Source organism: Aspergillus caelatus (genome assembly GCF_009193585.1).
Source record: "Aspergillus caelatus strain CBS 763.97 unplaced genomic scaffold BDV27scaffold_55, whole genome shotgun sequence".
Lineage (NCBI taxonomy): Eukaryota > Fungi > Ascomycota > Eurotiomycetes > Eurotiales > Aspergillaceae > Aspergillus > Aspergillus caelatus.
Window position 1 is genome coordinate 15200 of NW_022475318.1, and position 16566 is coordinate 31765.

Below are 16566 nucleotides of genomic sequence, written 5' to 3' on the forward strand. Positions count from 1 at the left end.
AGGCTTTAAAAGTGATGCATTAATTCTTTACGTACGGCTAGTTCAAGAAATCTGCGGTGTCACAACATCCCCTACCATAACAGTGCAAGATTTAGGATTGCCAGCATCCTGTGAAAGCTCCATCTTAGATAGAGAAGCGTGTCTCCCAAACACGATCTTGCTGTTGATCTTCCTCGTCTTTACCAGGGTTGAATAAGGCTCCTCTCGACGGTTGCCAGTATACGGGTCAACGCAGACCATCTGACACCGTTGACATGATCCGAGCACATCAAAGTGCAACTGTTCCGGTCCAACAGAGAATGACTCCCAAGTGTCTTCTGTGTATGGACGTTCCGCGTTAGCTAGCTGGTGAAGATTCTCGGCGACGACAATGTTGGCGCGGAAGACATCGGCTTCTACGGCCCTCGCTGGAGTGCTATGGCTAGGTCTGGGGCCGTACTTGATGTTTTCGTTCAGGCGATTGACTGACGAGCGAGAAATGAGCAGAATTGGGCTCTCATTGGATAGGAGGATTGGTGGTTGTTCAGGCGTCGGTGATGGATCTTCTGGAAAAGAGCCAGGCATGAGGGCTCTCTGAGTCCTTCTAGGTGACCGAGTGGGATTTGAAATCCTAGTGGAGATCTGTGGCGGGAACCTTGCAAGTGTACACGGTACACCAAGGAAGTTAGAGAAGAAAGACGACACGGTAGGTGAGGAATATGCCTGGACAACCACTCGATCACCGCAGACGCTGGAGGATTTCGCGCTCTGACACAGCGAGGTGGTAACTAGATTAGTGATTTCGCGGCGGAGGGAGACCTCCAGCTCTTTTGGATCCGACCCACAGGTAATGCGTAAAACACCACGCTCCAGGTCAATAACCGGCCGTATCAGTGCCATGCGGGGATATTTCTTCATACTGAGAGCGGCACCAGTACCCTGATGGATAAGACACCATTCTCGATCCCATGCGAGACCTTCTCTTTTGAGCTCCCAACGTTGACCGTCGGGAACCTTGAACGCTCCACAGCTCTTGATTGGATACACTGAAAGGCTCTCCACGTAGAAGCTGGGTTCTTGCAAAACAACTTCCATCGGCGGCACCAGTGATACAAATTCCGGTGCCTTCTCGATGTAAAACTCGTCAATGAACCTCGTGAATGTGTCAATGTCTTTGAGGTTAGTGACCGCACCGAGACTGACTCTTAAAATGCCAGTCGGCCGCCCATCCATGACATCGTGATCATCACCACAGCGCAGTCCAGCGGAGAAGTTACGAAGCAATTCAGGCCCAGTCCAGCCAAGGCTAGTTGCCGTTCCTCCCGGGTTGCAGTGTGATCCTGACCTGATATGTATCTTCTTGACATTCGCGAGCCTCTCAACTTCAGACTTTCCAACCCACGCACCAGAGCTATTCCGTATGTTGAACGCAATGATCGGCCCTTGAGTGAAACTGTCAAAGTCTGATTCAGGGGACATATACAACTGGCAGACTTTCTCCCCATTGAAATGGGTCATCGCGGCCAACCGGTTGTGTAGTCGCTTTGCCAGGTAGCGCGTGTGGGACGAGACATTGCTCATCGATCCAAACAGACGCCTATGTGTAGATAATGCCGAATCAAGGGCAATAATATTATGGAACGGCAAAGTACCATCCTCTAAGCGCTCGTGGATCGTGGATTTCTTTGCATGCCATGGCGTTCCTTGGGCCAGGACCATATCCACCGTCCCGCCGCCGAAGAACTTGCGTTTCTCAAGAATGCCCGCTGCCTTTTTCCGCACTATCAAGGCACCGAGATCGGGGAATCCGAAAATCTTGTAGAAACTGAGCGCCGTAAAATCCGGCGCAACAGATGCGTCACTCAGGTCAAGGGGTGACGTGGAAACGAGAGATGCAGCATCAAGCAGGGTATAGACATTTCCTGCGCCCGAGCTCCCCTCCCGTATCTTCTTACACCACTGCATAGGAGAACGGCGACCGTTCAAATTCGATTGCCCAGGGTATGCAAACAGCCTGGGAAAGTTCGTTTGATCGGTAGCCAAATCCGATATCCACTGCTCAACCTCACCACCGGACAGGAAGCACCTATGCCCCCTTTCCGCAAGCTCCCGCGCTCCCACCAAGCTCGTATGCGCATCTATAAAGTATCCATACCAGAATCCTTGAGGTGACGCATCTCGGAACACATCTGCCACTAATTTGATAGCAGCGGTAGCATTTGCTACGAATACGAGATCGAACTCATCCGGATCCGCATTGAAAAAGCGAAGTGCCCTGAGGCGGATATCATCTACACGCTGCGTAGACAGCTGGGATGATGCAGATCGAGAATGAGGATTGCCGAAAAGATTCGAAGTCAGATCGTGTGCGAATGAGTCGATCAACGACTTGGGATACAACGTTGTGCCGGCATGGTCTAAGTAGGTCGTATCTTGATACGATGTTAGCACAACTCTGGATATGTCTTAGGCTTCTACAGTTCGGTCCCAAAGGCCTACCTTTGAGAAATGGATACTCCCGCTCCCGGATGACGTCCACGTCCTCCGAGTAACCGGTACAGTATTCCGCACGGCTCTCGTTTTTGCTTTTGGCTGGCATGGTACACGCAGAGATAAAGTCAAAGATATTTGAGCAGTACCAGTGTCACTTGCCAGCAGCCAGTGGCCTTTATAAATGTCCGGGCTAAGGAAAGAAATGTGCCGGCAGAGCAAGGATCAGTGGCGACAGGTGACCTCGTGAGGGATAGAACGTTCGACCTGGCCAATAGTCATTCGAACTTCTGGAGACAACATCGGGCGTGACAGCCGTAGACGCTGATGATACAATGTGATCCAGGTGCTATATGTGTAGCTTGGTCTAGAGATCGTGATATAGCGCGGATTAGCGGTGGGATAGGCAGGAGTCGGGGGTGCTGATACGTGCATGAAAGTTGCCATCGGAGGTCACCGAGGTGGAACTCCTCATGTCATAATTTTGGTCTCTCGTCGCAAGCGATGAGGAGCTGACAATTCGGGGTGTTCGGATAGAGGGCCATGTAACCCTGTCTAGAAAATGCATCACGCTGGATTCAGGACCGAATGAGGATTTCAACTAGCAGTCACATTGATTGAGAAAAGAGATGTGATGGGAAATTCAGCTGCCCCACTGTTCATGATTGATGGGGGAGGGGTTACCTTATCAGCCGCGGGGGGATCGGAAGGGACCGTCTCCGGGAACTTAGATTGGAGGAATACCCGCCACGCTAACAGGAACTATATCCTGCTATCACAATGTCGCCGCTTGAGGCTGCCTGAGCAGTTCGTCACTAAATGAACTATATTCTACCTGGCTCACGAACTAATGTAGGGATCTTCCCGGTAATCCACATGTGTGACCTGCAAATGCCAGTCCGGACCAATGGATATATATCTCGGATACCTAGTCGTCTTGCTGACGGCCTAGTGCTTAGGTGAAAGCATGCTCCAAATCATCATAGAAAGTTCAATTAGATGAAAATCATGTGTCATAATATCACAAGGAAAACAAAGCTGTGCAAAATTATGCCGAATCTGGTGGAGCCTGTGAAAGGTCTGGCTCCGAGAACAACATACACATAGCATCACAGGATCATCAAAGAGCACCGGACACAGGCGATCGCAGCTATGGAATGGAGTCCAAAGTTCAATAAACAGAAACCGGGTCGTCTTTCAAATAGTATCATAATATCATCACATCACTATCACATCGCGTAGTTTCGTTACCAATCTTCGTCTCTTTCCCGGCGGGGGCGTCATTTCCTTTTCCCTTTATTCCATTTTTCTTTTCTTTTTTCTTTTCTTTTTTCTTTTTTTTTTTTTTTAGCGCTTTTGGCCTCCCATTATCTATGTCATCCAAGTCGTATCCGTAAATCATAAACAATTCGAGGAAAGTAATACGGAAAAATATGCGAAATGGAGGAAATATGATTAGACCACATATTGCGGCCGGCGATGACTGGAGCTCCGACGATGTCCATGTCCACGCCGACTACTGTGACTTCTCCTTCGAATTGTCGTTGTCTCCTTAACAACCACATCGGACCGACTGTGCAGAAAAAGCGCCCAAAAGGCGGTCCAGAAGAAGAACACAATCTCCATGATGCCCAGCGCAAAGCAGGTCTTCAACATCGCACAATGTTTGTTGACTTGCAGGGCCAGCGGGTTGCCCGTGCGGTAGCCATAGGCTCCAAAGGGGCCAAGGGAGACCCACACAGAGCCCCCATCCCAATGGGAGCAGTTGGCATTTGCGATGAAGCGCAGTTGGTAGACCCCTGCAATGAAAGCGCCGAAGAAGAGGAGGTCGACGAAAGCGACAAAGGCGGCTGAGCGCTTGGTGGTCGCGTGACGGATTAATGTGTCAAAGCACCAGAAGACTGCGATAGTGCTGACGATGAAAAGCACGAGGATGTAGGTCGGGGTGATTACATTGGCCTTGAGATATCCGTCGATAAAGTAAGCCTATATTGATGTTAGAATCTAGACTCATGCCAGTGCCAACAGACAGCTTGAGGAGGGGGAGGGGGATGTGACTGGTATGTCAGCCTTACCAACATTCCAATGATTGGTATCAGGAAAATAATCTCCACCAGGCGATTGCAAATGAAGAAAAAACTGCCGATCATCTTGATAGCCTTTCCACACGACGATCGTCGGTGCCAGCTGATTCAGAGATGTGAGTAGAGTTACTCGATACCGATTTTATAATACGGTTGAATGGTCGCAGTTGAGTACGGTAGCTATAGCGTCATCCCAGATGTGATAAATAGGTTCTCGTATAATAGGGCCGTCGCCAGATTGAAATCGGACCTGGCGTTGACCGGGAGATGGACCGTGTGGTTTTTTTAACTCGCCAACTCAACCGCACGAGGAGAGACAAAGTAAGATTCTATGCAAAGCAGTTATGCAGGGCTCAGAGGAAAGGGGGCTTAATGGAAGGAAAATAAGGAGAAAAATATGCAAGTTGCGGTCATGGTCGAATGAAGGTGGCTGGTAAAATGCGACTGCGGGGTGGCTGGGAAACGGGAACATTGCGCCCAGCAAACGACCAAATGATAGATTAGTACCCTAGAAAACATGTCTCTGAAACAGTTAGTGCGACCTCATACAGATTCTGATCAATAAGAACGACACCACCCCTGGTCAATCGTCCTCGTGGTGCATCTGCAAGCAAGCAGTTGTTCCCTGACGCCATTGTTTGTTTGGGACGTGGGGCGGCCACAAGGGTCTAGAGCCACGGTTGATGATCCCTAGCTTATCTATCCATCACCCTATTTTTATCGCATCTTAAAACTACTAAGTAGACAAGTGACACGGAAAAAAGTATTTCTCATTCCAAACGCCATTATTCATACATGTTCATGCGGTATCACAGAGGGTGACAATGCAAATCAGGTGCGATGTCTAGAAATCGGAATATCTTCTCCTGAAGATATATACCAGCCAACTATGTCCATAACCCAACCCTAGACAATTATGAAATTTCGTAAACTATCCTAGATTCCCCTCGTCTTATCCAAAAGAAAATCATGATGTTCGTGGCACTGGCTGTAAGCCAGAATGTCTCTTAAACCTAAGCTTCAGCTTAAAATGCTCGCGGTGGCACGTCCGTTAATTCCCGTTCGCCGTCAGAGCGAACGGTCGTCATCGGTGGTGGATGGGACGCGCTGACACCTGTAACTTGAGGTTGTATCTGGGAGTGATACGACGTATCAGTCTCGTAACGAGGAAGCTGTCCGCCGTATGTCGGATTTTGCGTCCGAGCGTAACCATGTTGCATTTCATATCCATTTGCAACATCCTCACTTGAAGACGACCAATGTCCGTCATCATCGCGGCTATACATATTCGTGGCGTATGGGTTGTTAGCTGGAGGCATATACGTTGAGGCGCGTAATTGAGTGGGGTCTTGAGAGTCAGGAACGCCGGACGCATTGAGCCTCTCCTCCTCGGGATTCCGCAGCGCGACAGTGCTTTCGTTAGTGGCCACAAGAGGGGCAGTGTCGCTTGGGGCGACCGGATCTCTACCCCAAGACCGAATCGGATAAGCTCGCCCCTTTTTCCACGGCTCTGTGATTGAGGGGAAGTACTGGCGGTACGCGATATAGGCACAGACAACGCCCAGAAGCGAGCCGGTGATCACATCAAATGGATGGTGCCTTGCGTCCATAATCCGACTCACTGCGATAAGAGTGGCACCAATACAAGGAATAATGATTATAATCGCCTTCCAGACCTCACCGCGGTTGTCCATGAAATGCAGCTTCCCGCAAAGCCACAGGGTCAGATAAAACAATCCGGCAAAGGAAGCTAAAACGATGTCAGTAAAAGATCACCTCTAGACAAAGAGGGTTCCTCACAGCTGCTGTGCCCTACAAAAAGAATTAGCATTCGGGATAAAAGAGCCATATTTGAAAATATTGGGTCATACCTGAAGGCCAAGAACGAAAGCCATCCTTGATAATCGCCGGATCACCCGTGCAGATTGTGTAATTCGACAAGCCACGAAATGGATCCTCACTTCCTGGTCGGGGCTGGCATCGATCAATGATATCTGGTCTGGGTTTGCCGCAAGCATTTTTGAGAACCTGGGTAATGAGAAACGCAAGGCCTTGGGACAGTAGAAGGCCAAGGAAACCGCAGTTGAACTCCCACAGCCGGTCTTTGAACCGGTATGGTCCCGTCAGCTTCCTCTTTCCAGAAGTCGGGTCCACAGGTTTGTTGTGAGAAAACAATCCATCGATCAAGAGTGTATAAACCGCAATGATAATCAGAGGGGCCACGCCAGAGATACACAGGGCGAGTGGGATGGACACGCGCTCATGGACAGCGTAAGGGTACATAAGGGAAATATTATTCAAGGAGAAATGCTGATGATATGGCTCAATAGAGTCGATGATGTAAAAGCCGGCGATACATGCGCTGCAGTTGTGGCATTATCTCGTTAGCATGGTCTCGGAGAAAAGGTGTATATCAGCCGGTCTAGGGTGCACGAACACAAGAATCACATAGTCAAGGATGTATCTGCAAACGCCGAATTATGGTTAGTAACATGTGCCTAACGTGCTTTGGATCAGAATTAGACCGAGACCCACGAAATAACAATGCGCGGCCTTAACCGCCGCTTGGAGAAGGGCAGTTTGGAGGGAAGGTGGGTCATTTTGGTGGTAATTCGTTGGGATCAGATATAATCATAAAATCTCCGTAGAGGACCTCTAAGAATCAGGTTTCTCGTCAGCTCCTTGGGACAGCAAGGGCCGCGACTCATTATAGCTGCGGTAAACACACCTGAGTTGTTAAACAGCTTTAGCGCTGCACACAAGACGGATGATTCCAGGTAACCGTGATCCTGCGCGGTGATAATCAATGAAGGAATGTAGGCCCCAAAAATGAGGTGAGAGTTCATGTAAGCAAAAACGAAAAAGAAATTCAAAGAGAAAGACAAAGAAAAAGAAAAAGAAAAAGAAAAAGAAAATCTGGATACAAGGAAGAAGATAGAAGGATCATATTTGGTCGCGCATTTACCTCAATTGGGTGCCGCCTAAGGCAACAGGCGAGTGAAGTGGCTTGGACGGCTGAGCCCTCCTCTTTTCAAGATGTGCCCAGACTTCTTGGCCCCACTGATTTCCAGACTCCAGACTCTGAGCGGTATGTACGTACTCCGTACGTGACAATCACCATGGTTTTCTTTTCTTACGGAGTAGCAAGAAATATTAGTGTGGATACGCTCTATGTCCCATACAGGCAGCCATATTTGCAGTGTCATGTATTGGTCCAGTACCTTACCATGTTGCTGATCGCTAAGGCTCATCCGTTGATCCCCATCATAACCCACTCAGGAGGCTTCACCAGTCGTCAGCAGATCTGCAGCTTGTTTTTTTCTGTTCCCCTCAATATTAAAAGCACGCTCCAATATTGACAACATGCCTCTACTTTTGTTGGCTTTACTGTTAACCTCGCCGAAACAGTTCTTACTCGCGACGCTGTGGTTCTTTCTACTGTCCTTTTTTTTTTTACAAGAAAAATCATAAGATAGAATGTAAGAAGTAAATTATACTCGAATAAATTAACCCTTGAGCATTGTAATATACACTTCAAGAATTACTCAAAAAAACGAAGAAAAGTTTTATCCATTCGAATGCCACATTTGAATACCGCATTAGAATATTTGTCCAGCCTGACTTCGGAAAAGAAACAATCTTGTTGAAATATGAACATTTTTTAATGATTAAAACACATTGAGTCCGTGAATCATGTTCGCATTATGTCAGACTGATAACTCTAGTCCGCTTACTCTAGCAGACGGTGATGTATAGACCGAGACTAGAATTTGTTAGCTATTGCCTCTGTTGGATCAATGCTACTGGCAAACTTACGGGGATGGGTTGTAGTCTTCGAAGAAATCCAGCTCGGTGCTACCGGAGTTCTTCATTTCGTAGCTGACGGCCTGACCAGCCGGGCATTCAAAAGTTGAGATGAGGTAGGAGTTGCCAGGGGAGATAGTGAGGTCACCATAGTCTTCCTTGATTGCCGGGGCATTGTTGTAGGTGGTAGACTGGGTAGCAGCGGACTGGAGGGAAGCGAAGTCAACCTTGCCGTCGCCGCTGAAGGAGTAAGATGAAGTCTCAAGATCCTCCTTCTTGGGAAAGAGGAAGACAAGGCTACACGTCTTTCCAGCGTCAGAGGAGGGGATATCGAAGTTGAAGATGGTCGAGACGGTGGACGAGATGGTGCCGTTGTAAGACGTGCCAGCGGCCGTATCAGGTGAGGAAGAGTCGATAGGAATGATCAAATGAGGGTATTCATATTCACCAGAGAGATCTGTGGGGCAGCTTCCACCTGCAGTTGAAGTACCAGACGGCTGGACGCTAGTAGCGGTCTGAGAAGGCTGGCCACTCGAAGCTCCAGGGGTGCCAGGGGTGCCAGATGTGCCGGGAATAACTGGAACACTAGATGTGCCAGGGACACCGGGAGTAGCAGAAGTTCCAGGGACGCCAGGGGTTCCAGGAGTGCCAGGAACACTTGGTACAGGAACAACAGGCACAGTCGATGACTCGGGGCAGTAGGTCGAGGTCACAGTCGTTTGGAGAGTGACAACAGATCCACTCGACCCAGGAACATAAGGTACAGAGGCACTAGAGGAGGGACCGGGGACGTAGGGAACAGAGGCACTAGAGGTCGGGCCAGGGACTGGAGTACTGGAGCTAGGGACTGCGACAGAGCTAGAGCCAGAAGCAGAGCTAGAGCACGAGTCGGCAGACAATTTGATATCCTTGCATTCAGTCACATCAGAGCTCTCCGTAGTATAGATATTCAACCCGCCGTTCTGGCCAGTCGCACATGCAACAAAATCCGCATCACCATTGTACGAGACCTGACCCTGCGAGTTGATAGACCAACCGGTCATAGGTGTGGCCCCCTCATCACACTGGAACTGTGTAGTTGGACCTACAGGACTTATTAGTTAACCGAGAGTATTGTCAAAGCTTGCGAAATACTTCCGTACCAGTAATAATGCATCCACGACCGTTTCCATCCGTGAGAGCACCCTTGGAGTCGATGCAAAACTGAGCTTCTTGCAATCCACCGTGGATGCGGTTCTGTCCATCATCAAGCTGACCAACAGTTCCAGACTCGCCACCGGATGCAGTTAGATGGAAACAGCAATTGTTGCTCCTGCCAACGAAGGCATTGGCACCAGCAGCAAGAGCCGCGACGGTAGCGAAGTTCTTCATATTAAGGTTAGCGAATGAAGCCACTTGGTGGAAACGAATGGAGCAGTCAAGTCTTTGAGTAAAGACCGTTTGAGATAATTGAGATTGAATTGAGAAACATAAACAATGAGCAGGACAAGCAATATTTATAATGACAGATGGGAAGAAGAAACGTCATATAAGGTCCGGTATACCAGACGAGGTAAGTGAATCGAATCTAACAGCTCCACATCCATGTAGATTGAATAAATAGAAACAGATATGGCCAGTCACAACGCATAATGCAGAAGTAGTGGACCATGGATAGATGTGGTGGAGGCGCAATGGACTGGGTGAACAAGCTGACAACTGTCCGGCAAAGCCGGTCAGGCCTGGAAGCTTCGGGATTGCAAGGAAAAGATGAAAAAGATGACGACGTCATACAAAAAAAAAATCACCGTGGAGAAGCAATCCCATAGAGGAAACAAATTGAGAGTTGGCTCTGAGATCCAAGTCATATCAGTGGCCAAAAGCAGTGTAGGGCAATGGACCCGCGGTGGATCCGACCCCATCGGACGCCATGCCCTGATCAATGACCCCGATTACACGGTTCGAAAAAGGCACTCATAGTAACCCAAGTGGCAACAGTGCACCATCCACGGTACAGCTTTCATTTCTCGACCAAACATAGGCTCAAGAGTGTCAAGGCCACCATGGATCGCCGATTCTATTGATAAACAACCATACAATAGACTTAAGGCATTATAGACGGAATGGACATTCCGATCAAAGACGTACCGAACCTATGACGCTCCTACGATGTAGTAGAGACGAAGTGGTGGGGGGATTGTAATATTCCCAGTGTCCTTAAAGGCCTTGCATCATAATGGGTTCTTGCACCACCACATACGGAGCACTGTGACGTGTGAGGGGTCTCTGTCGTTATGGTTAACTCGGTCCATCAGCCGTAGCGAAAGGCATGGACCCTAACTCCATACAAGTCTTTTCATGGTGGATTAAACGAAGGGTATCAAGTTTGAGGAGCGATAGAAGGGACACAATTTCCCCGGATAGAACAAAGTGGGGAGTGGCGTCACATTCAACGAATGGCAAAACTTCTGCTTATGACTATTCCTCTTTTGTCAATAGAGATCCACCACCCAAGTCATCATGTTGACGGTCAACCCTCTTTCGATGGGGAAGGTCTCAACGTCGATCAGGCTCGCCACGTAATGTCGAACAACAGCCTTCTTCATTGTTGATTTCCCTTGAATAGCATTCTTGCTAGGCAACCTCTCTAGTTCTACGTAGTCTTGGGCATTGTGCAATCATTGCCTCAGACAACTATCACCATCCCTATGTATATGTGTATATATATAGAAACACGGCTGGAAGTTAGCCTAAACCGGTAGTATCCCTTGCATTGACATGTATGGATCTCGTTGTGTGTGCTTTGTAGTACAGAAGTCTCTGCAGGCTTTTCCCCGATGTTTGGGCGACCTTGGTTCGGATTTACTCCACATAAAACCCATGCCTCTTGGTAACAGCCCCATTCTATTTTCATGGTACTCTGTCAACGCAAGCGTCCAGGCGTTCCTCATATTTCTCTAGAAGGATACGAAGAATTGTCGGTCCCTCAAGGGATACACGGCCTAGGACCCCATTGTTTACCCAACACATCTGAAACACCTATCGAAAAAGATTATAATACGATTGGCTACCTAGGCCTCTGTCCGTTAGATTCAAAGAATTGCACTAGTGTCCCCGCTGTTATCGATAGTGGCGTGCATTAAACTACTCTCCAGTCCAGACAAGCATCTCAAGGGAAGTAAACTTTCCGTCACCTTGACAGCCAAGATAATGGCCCCAGTAGAAGCGGCATGGCGTGTGGCTCTTGCATTTTGAGGCAGCGAATGCCGGTCAATCATCGAGACCTCTCTACGCCGGGGCCTTTTCTTTCTTTGCGGCTGTGCGAGCCCGGGGCAGAGGTCTTGCATACGCGTGCGTAATCAGGGTCGTTTAGGGCTACTGCTCCAAACTCAACTCCGTTGCCTTGGAGTGGTACGCTGTCAGGCGCTCCATATGGACAATTTGGGAGAGAACACAGTGCCTAACCTCGTAATATGTTCCTGACTCATCAAACGAGAACTTAATAGGCAAAATTTGCCAGTAATCGAGTGTCATATGCATGATAGCATAAACCTTGCATGTTAGTTTCCTAAAACATTAACCTACTGAGTAGTAGTAGTATATGTCCATCGTACATTCTGTGAGGGGAGTTCCCTGTGTCTCAAAGGTGAAGAGATTAGGAGGGAAAGAAGGGGAGGGAAGAAATAAAAAATCACCGTGACTCTCTATATAAATTTCGTACTTCAGTGGGTGTAGAGGCCTAAAGACGAGTTGTAAACACTTCCCGGCATGGCAAGCCGTGCGACTACCCGTACCACTATTCCTTTATTCTAATAAAATGCCTTGTTCCTAGGTTGCTTTATAGGATGATTTTTATTCAAAGGATCTGTTGGGTAGTTGGCTCGATAACAAGGGTCTCTTACTCGATTTCATGATTACTCACTCCGTTGGTCATTTCGCAGTAAGAAACTTTTTGCGGGAAGTATATAATATATGTTTCTGAGCCCAATTCCTTGTCTATGAGTCTTACATCACTAAACAAATTCTGTTTTAATATATGGATACATATTTGGTAAAATATCTACCACCAATGAGACATGGGAGGCAGAAGGAGTAAAAAGTGAAACGAAAATAAACCTAAAATAAGAAATTTTCGAGCAGCTACTATGTACTGTCCGTTTACCACGCGGGTCTTTTAGTATATTATTCACCCTTTAATGATCTCATGCACAACTAAATAATATTCTCTATGTTAATGATGGAAATTACAGTGATGTTGAGGGTGAAACGAAAACCACACTTCATTTGTTTCACACCACCACTGTTTGTAAGTACTCGATTGAGCCCAATACCTCCAGTAATGATATGAAAAGAAGAGGAGTCAGAGAGCCCTCATTCTATATTGGAATTCAGTTGAACGGGTATACCAATGAAGGAGGGTATGCCCATCTGACCAGGTACCCTTTGAAAAGGGCATATGGCAGAGCAAAATTCCGTTGCTACAGACCGTGAACCGTAGATAAGGATCGGTTAAAATCAGGTGAATAAGGGTATCTGTTCTATTGTTTTCATAACTAAGTCATCCGAGCAGCTCGAAATCTGCTCACCCTCTTCGGAGGGTCTTCGGCTTCGATAGGCACCGTTTCCGGCTCCTCACCCACGAAGCCGCCATTTTGCTGGATCATCCTGTTTCTTATCCGATAGAATTCGCTTGCAATCTCCTTCCTGTGTATCTGCTCATCGATTTCATCTGGCTCGGGTGGCATGGCGGCACCTTGAGAAACCTCGTGCTCGACGAGTGTGTCTGCTAAAATCTTCCCCTCAGGTCCTCGGGGAGCAGGGGGCTTCTCCATGATATCTGAGATTGGTTGGGAGAAGGGTTTGGGTTCAGATGGTTTGGTAGGGAACAAAGGCAATGCAGGAGATGGTGGCGTGATGGGTTTGCGGAGTGAAGAGCGTGCCTCGGAAGGACGAATACTGTTCTCACTGCCGCCAGTACTTCGAGCACTCTTGAAGCGAGAGGTCTTCTTGGAAGCATCATTCGTGACTGGGCCTTTCGCAGCTGATTCTGTACGCTCGACAACTGCATCTGAAAGGACAGGCACATCCGATTGCCGAGGCGCGACAGACTTCTTCTCCGCAATTGGGGGCTTAGGGGCCGGAGCAATATCAAGATCCTCGGCGAAAGCAACCTTCTTTTTCGGCTTCTTCTCTGGAACAGGTTCGTTCGCAATCTCGGTGCTCTTCTCAACCCGGACCACACCTGGCTGCTCAAGCTCTTTCTGGACCTCAGCAGGCAGCGAGCCTGTGTCTTTGCCCATATTCCACATTCCTCGAGCATTCAACTTGGCTTCTAGCTCACGCATCTGTTGATGATAATCCTCGCTCAGAACAGTCCGAGTACTCCGTCCATACTCATCTTCCTCCTCATCATCTTCATCGTCATACGCGAAAGCGTCGTAGTCATCGTCTATGGATATGTCACTTGCATCTTCGTCTAGCTCAAGCTCAGCGACAACAGCTCCAACTTCATTAAGCCCGTACTGCAGCATCTCACGGCGTAACTTGGCATCCTCAGGAGATTCATCGATATCCGTAACAGGCAGCTCCTCCTGCTTTTCAGTCGCCGAGTCGGACGCCGCCGGCTTCTCTTTAGAATAAGCTACGGCGTTTCCATTCGTCTCCCGCAAGTTGGGCTTATCCGGGGTATCTCCACGCTCTTGTTTGTCCGCTGAACTGGGCTCATCCTCCGCTTTGTACTCGGACTGCCCATTTGCGTTCGGGGCATCGGGGACATCTTTCACGCCTGCCTTCTTGAGAAGCTCCAAGAGCTCTGGCGCCTGGTCTCCGGGTGTCGCAGTGGAGCTCGAAATCACGTTTCCATCCTCATCGAGTTCTTCAACAATTTCCGTCATGGGAAAGTCCGAGGTGGGTTCGGCTGGTAATTGCTCAGCGGAATCAAATGCGTGTAGTTGATTCTCTACCGAACGTAGCCGCTTTTCCATAGTCGTGACATTCTGTTTCACGTAGTCGACTCGCCTCACCACAAGATCGATGACCTGTTGTTTGGTTCTGGTCACACCTTCTTTCACCCCAAGTATCACCTTGACTTCATCTTCGGTGACCAGCGACCCGCCAAAGTCGCGACCTATCCGAAGAAAATCATCCATCGTGGCATCGTCATCGAGTTCGCTGATTTCGTCTTTCAAGCCATCGTACTCGGCCTCCCAGGTTCTCCAATGATAAAGAGATTCTTGTAGTTTCAAGATGTTGCCCTCGAGCTCGAGGCGTTGACGCTCAAGGTCCTGTAGATTGCTACCGGGGACACCCATCTTGAGTAGGCACTCAGCCGGGGATGATGATAGAACAGTTTGCAGGTACCAGCACCAAGCAAAGGGGCAAAGAGAGGAAAAGTCCAGCGCAGAAGGGGAGGGAATCGCCGCGGGGGCAAAGAAAATTCCGCGGAGCGGAACGGTCACCGGAGCTTTTGATTGGTCCGTGTGAGCTGCTGGGCTTAGGTACATTGGAACCAAACACCTTAAGGTCTCGACATCAGTCATCTCTCTTGTCTTTCAGCATCATCCAGCAATATGCCGCCCTCTCGCGAGTCGATGCAAAACCGTGGGGATGAGGACGGTATGCTTAAGACTATCTATTCCCAAGAGACTCCTCCACTAATATCTTTTCAGAGGTCTGCCCCGTCTGCAAATCCTCGCGGTACTTGAACCCGGACATGCAATTCCTCATCAATCCAGAATGTTATCACAAGATGTGTGAATCATGCGTGGATCGTATTTTCTCTTCGGGTCCCGCGAATTGTCCTGTAGCCGGATGCCACAAGACGTTACGAAAGAATCGATTTCGAAAACAGACATTCGAAGATATAAACGTAGAACGGGAGGTCGATATACGGCGCAGAGTCATGCAGATGTATGTTTATATATACCACTCAGGGAATTTGAGGAAAGCGAAATATCTAACGGTCACAGCCTCAACCGTCGCGAAGAGGAATTCGACTCGAAGCGAGCCTGGGATGATTTTCTCGAACAACGCGAGGAGATCATTGCCAACCTTGTCCACGGCACTGACGTAGCCAAGACCGAAGCTGATCTCCAAAAATATGCACAAGAGAATATGCGCTCTATCCGCGCCAATCAAGCCTTGGAGGCCCAGGAAGCCTCGTCTTTCCAAGCAAGACAGACTGAAGAGCAGGAGCTGGCTCGTCTTCGCAGGGAGGCGGTACGACAAGAGTACGAGAATGAGCGCCGGGAGCTTCTTGCTGGACGGGAAGACGTTCTCAGTCGTCTTGCTGCTGGACGCCCAGGAGACGCTGCCACAATCGCACGCGAAGGCCAGAAAGTTCTACTCAAGAAGTCGTCTGCTCGACGTAGCGAGGAGGACCGTATTCGACAAAAGCAAGCTGCCCTACGTAACTCAGATGCTAGAAAGGCTGGACAGGCTGGAATTACAGCAGCCGATAAGGCTGGCGATGCCGGTGATACTGGTCTTATCAAGGGTCTCAAGAGAATTAAGACACCTGAACCCGAGAAGCCTTACGATCCATTCGGTGGAATGGTCCCGGACAAACGAGACTATTACACCTTGCGAGACTTCTACCCGTCCAGTTATCTTGACCCTATTAGACAAGATACTCGTATGCAGGCTGGTGGGTATGACCTTCGAGAGTACTATTCGCGCACCTTGCTCGAGGCATTCGCAGGTTTGGGGTGCTTCATCGATGAAGAGGTATCTGAACGGGAAGCGGCGAATACGAATACTGTTGCAACAGAGGGTGCTGCAATTGCTGCGGCTTCGACCGGTCCCGCGGGCAGCGCTTAGTTTGCCTAGAATTTTGGTATAGATTCATACTTTGTTTTGATGTTGAGGCATCTATGGCGCATTGGGTTAGGTGCATAGCGATGGCGTTCTCTATATATTGGAAGAAGGGCATTTCTTTTTTCTATACTGGTTTAGCATATGGCCACCCTTAACAATATTTATCTTGCTGCTTGTATCCTTTCCTTGCCTGTCAGGCCCTCAAACCAAAAGAATTCGTAACAGGTCAAAGGAGAATGCTCGCAATACACTCGCGTTCTAGCCGCTTCATCAGCCCATAATGTAAACAAGCACCGTGCGATATCCTTCTAGACGTATCTTCCTATTTTTTTGAGCTTCTAAAATGATTATAGCATGCGCAGCTGCTTGTAAGGAGATTTGTGCTCTCAAAACGCATTTCCAAAAAATGTGGTAA

General features: G+C 48.6%; 5 protein-coding genes across 5 annotated transcripts; 1 reads left to right on the top strand and 4 right to left on the bottom strand.

The window, feature by feature from the left end:
- Positions 1-3: 3 nt before the first annotated feature.
- hxB (putative molybdenum cofactor sulfurase protein (HxB)) lies at positions 4-3215 on the bottom strand. Its single transcript, XM_032066372.1, has 2 exons — positions 2479-3215; positions 4-2411 (listed from the first exon to the last, which is right to left on the bottom strand). The coding sequence occupies exons 1-2, from the start codon at positions 2576-2578 to the stop codon at positions 43-45; spliced, it is 2469 nt and encodes an 822-aa protein (XP_031929255.1). The 5' UTR covers positions 2579-3215; the 3' UTR covers positions 4-42.
- Positions 3216-3809: 594 nt separating this feature from the next.
- Positions 3810-5178, bottom strand: BDV27DRAFT_125619 (uncharacterized protein). The gene is made up of 2 exons (XM_032066373.1): positions 4545-5178; positions 3810-4455 (listed from the first exon to the last, which is right to left on the bottom strand). The coding sequence occupies exons 1-2, from the start codon at positions 4617-4619 to the stop codon at positions 3925-3927; spliced, it is 606 nt and encodes a 201-aa protein (XP_031929256.1). The 5' UTR covers positions 4620-5178; the 3' UTR covers positions 3810-3924.
- A 400-nt stretch (positions 5179-5578) lies between these two features.
- BDV27DRAFT_143801 (ubiquitin 3 binding protein But2 C-terminal domain-containing protein) lies at positions 5579-9728 on the bottom strand (the record flags this gene model as incomplete). The annotated part of the gene is made up of 4 exons (XM_032070161.1): positions 5579-6303; positions 6425-6915; positions 8370-9441; positions 9500-9728. 4 exons carry the CDS (start codon positions 9726-9728, stop codon positions 5579-5581), a joined length of 2517 nt encoding a protein of 838 aa, XP_031929257.1.
- Positions 9729-12516: 2788 nt separating this feature from the next.
- On the bottom strand, positions 12517-14702 carry BDV27DRAFT_94704 (prefoldin-like protein). The gene has a single exon (XM_032078015.1). The coding sequence runs from the start codon at positions 14645-14647 to the stop codon at positions 12890-12892; it is 1758 nt and encodes a 585-aa protein (XP_031929258.1). The 5' UTR covers positions 14648-14702; the 3' UTR covers positions 12517-12889.
- Positions 14703-14890: 188 nt separating this feature from the next.
- On the top strand, positions 14891-16393 carry BDV27DRAFT_125633 (TFIIH/NER complex subunit TFB3). The gene is made up of 3 exons (XM_032066374.1): positions 14891-14951; positions 15005-15245; positions 15305-16393. Exons 1-3 carry the CDS (start codon positions 14906-14908, stop codon positions 16152-16154), a joined length of 1137 nt encoding a protein of 378 aa, XP_031929259.1. The 5' UTR covers positions 14891-14905; the 3' UTR covers positions 16155-16393.
- The last annotated feature ends 173 nt before the right edge of the window (positions 16394-16566 follow it).

What these genes read in the sequence shown, in the direction of transcription:
- hxB (XM_032066372.1), bottom strand. Translation starts at nt 2,578, where the DNA reads ATGCCAGCCAAAAGCAAAAACGAGAGCCGTGCGGAATACTGTACCGGT. An exon ending in GGAGTATCCATTTCTCAAAG is followed by an intron (nt 2,412 to 2,478) that starts GTAGGCCTTTGG and finishes CATCGTATCAAG; the next exon opens with ATACGACCTACTTAGACCAT.
- BDV27DRAFT_125619 (XM_032066373.1), bottom strand. Translation starts at nt 4,619, where the DNA reads ATGATCGGCAGTTTTTTCTTCATTTGCAATCGCCTGGTGGAGATTATT. An exon ending in TACCAATCATTGGAATGTTG is followed by an intron (nt 4,456 to 4,544) that starts GTAAGGCTGACA and finishes ACATCAATATAG; the next exon opens with GCTTACTTTATCGACGGATA.
- BDV27DRAFT_94704 (XM_032078015.1), bottom strand. Translation starts at nt 14,647, where the DNA reads ATGGGTGTCCCCGGTAGCAATCTACAGGACCTTGAGCGTCAACGCCTC.
- BDV27DRAFT_125633 (XM_032066374.1), top strand. Translation starts at nt 14,906, where the DNA reads ATGCCGCCCTCTCGCGAGTCGATGCAAAACCGTGGGGATGAGGACG. An exon ending in AAACCGTGGGGATGAGGACG is followed by an intron (nt 14,952 to 15,004) that starts GTATGCTTAAGA and finishes ATATCTTTTCAG; the next exon opens with AGGTCTGCCCCGTCTGCAAA. An exon ending in CGGCGCAGAGTCATGCAGAT is followed by an intron (nt 15,246 to 15,304) that starts GTATGTTTATAT and finishes TAACGGTCACAG; the next exon opens with CCTCAACCGTCGCGAAGAGG.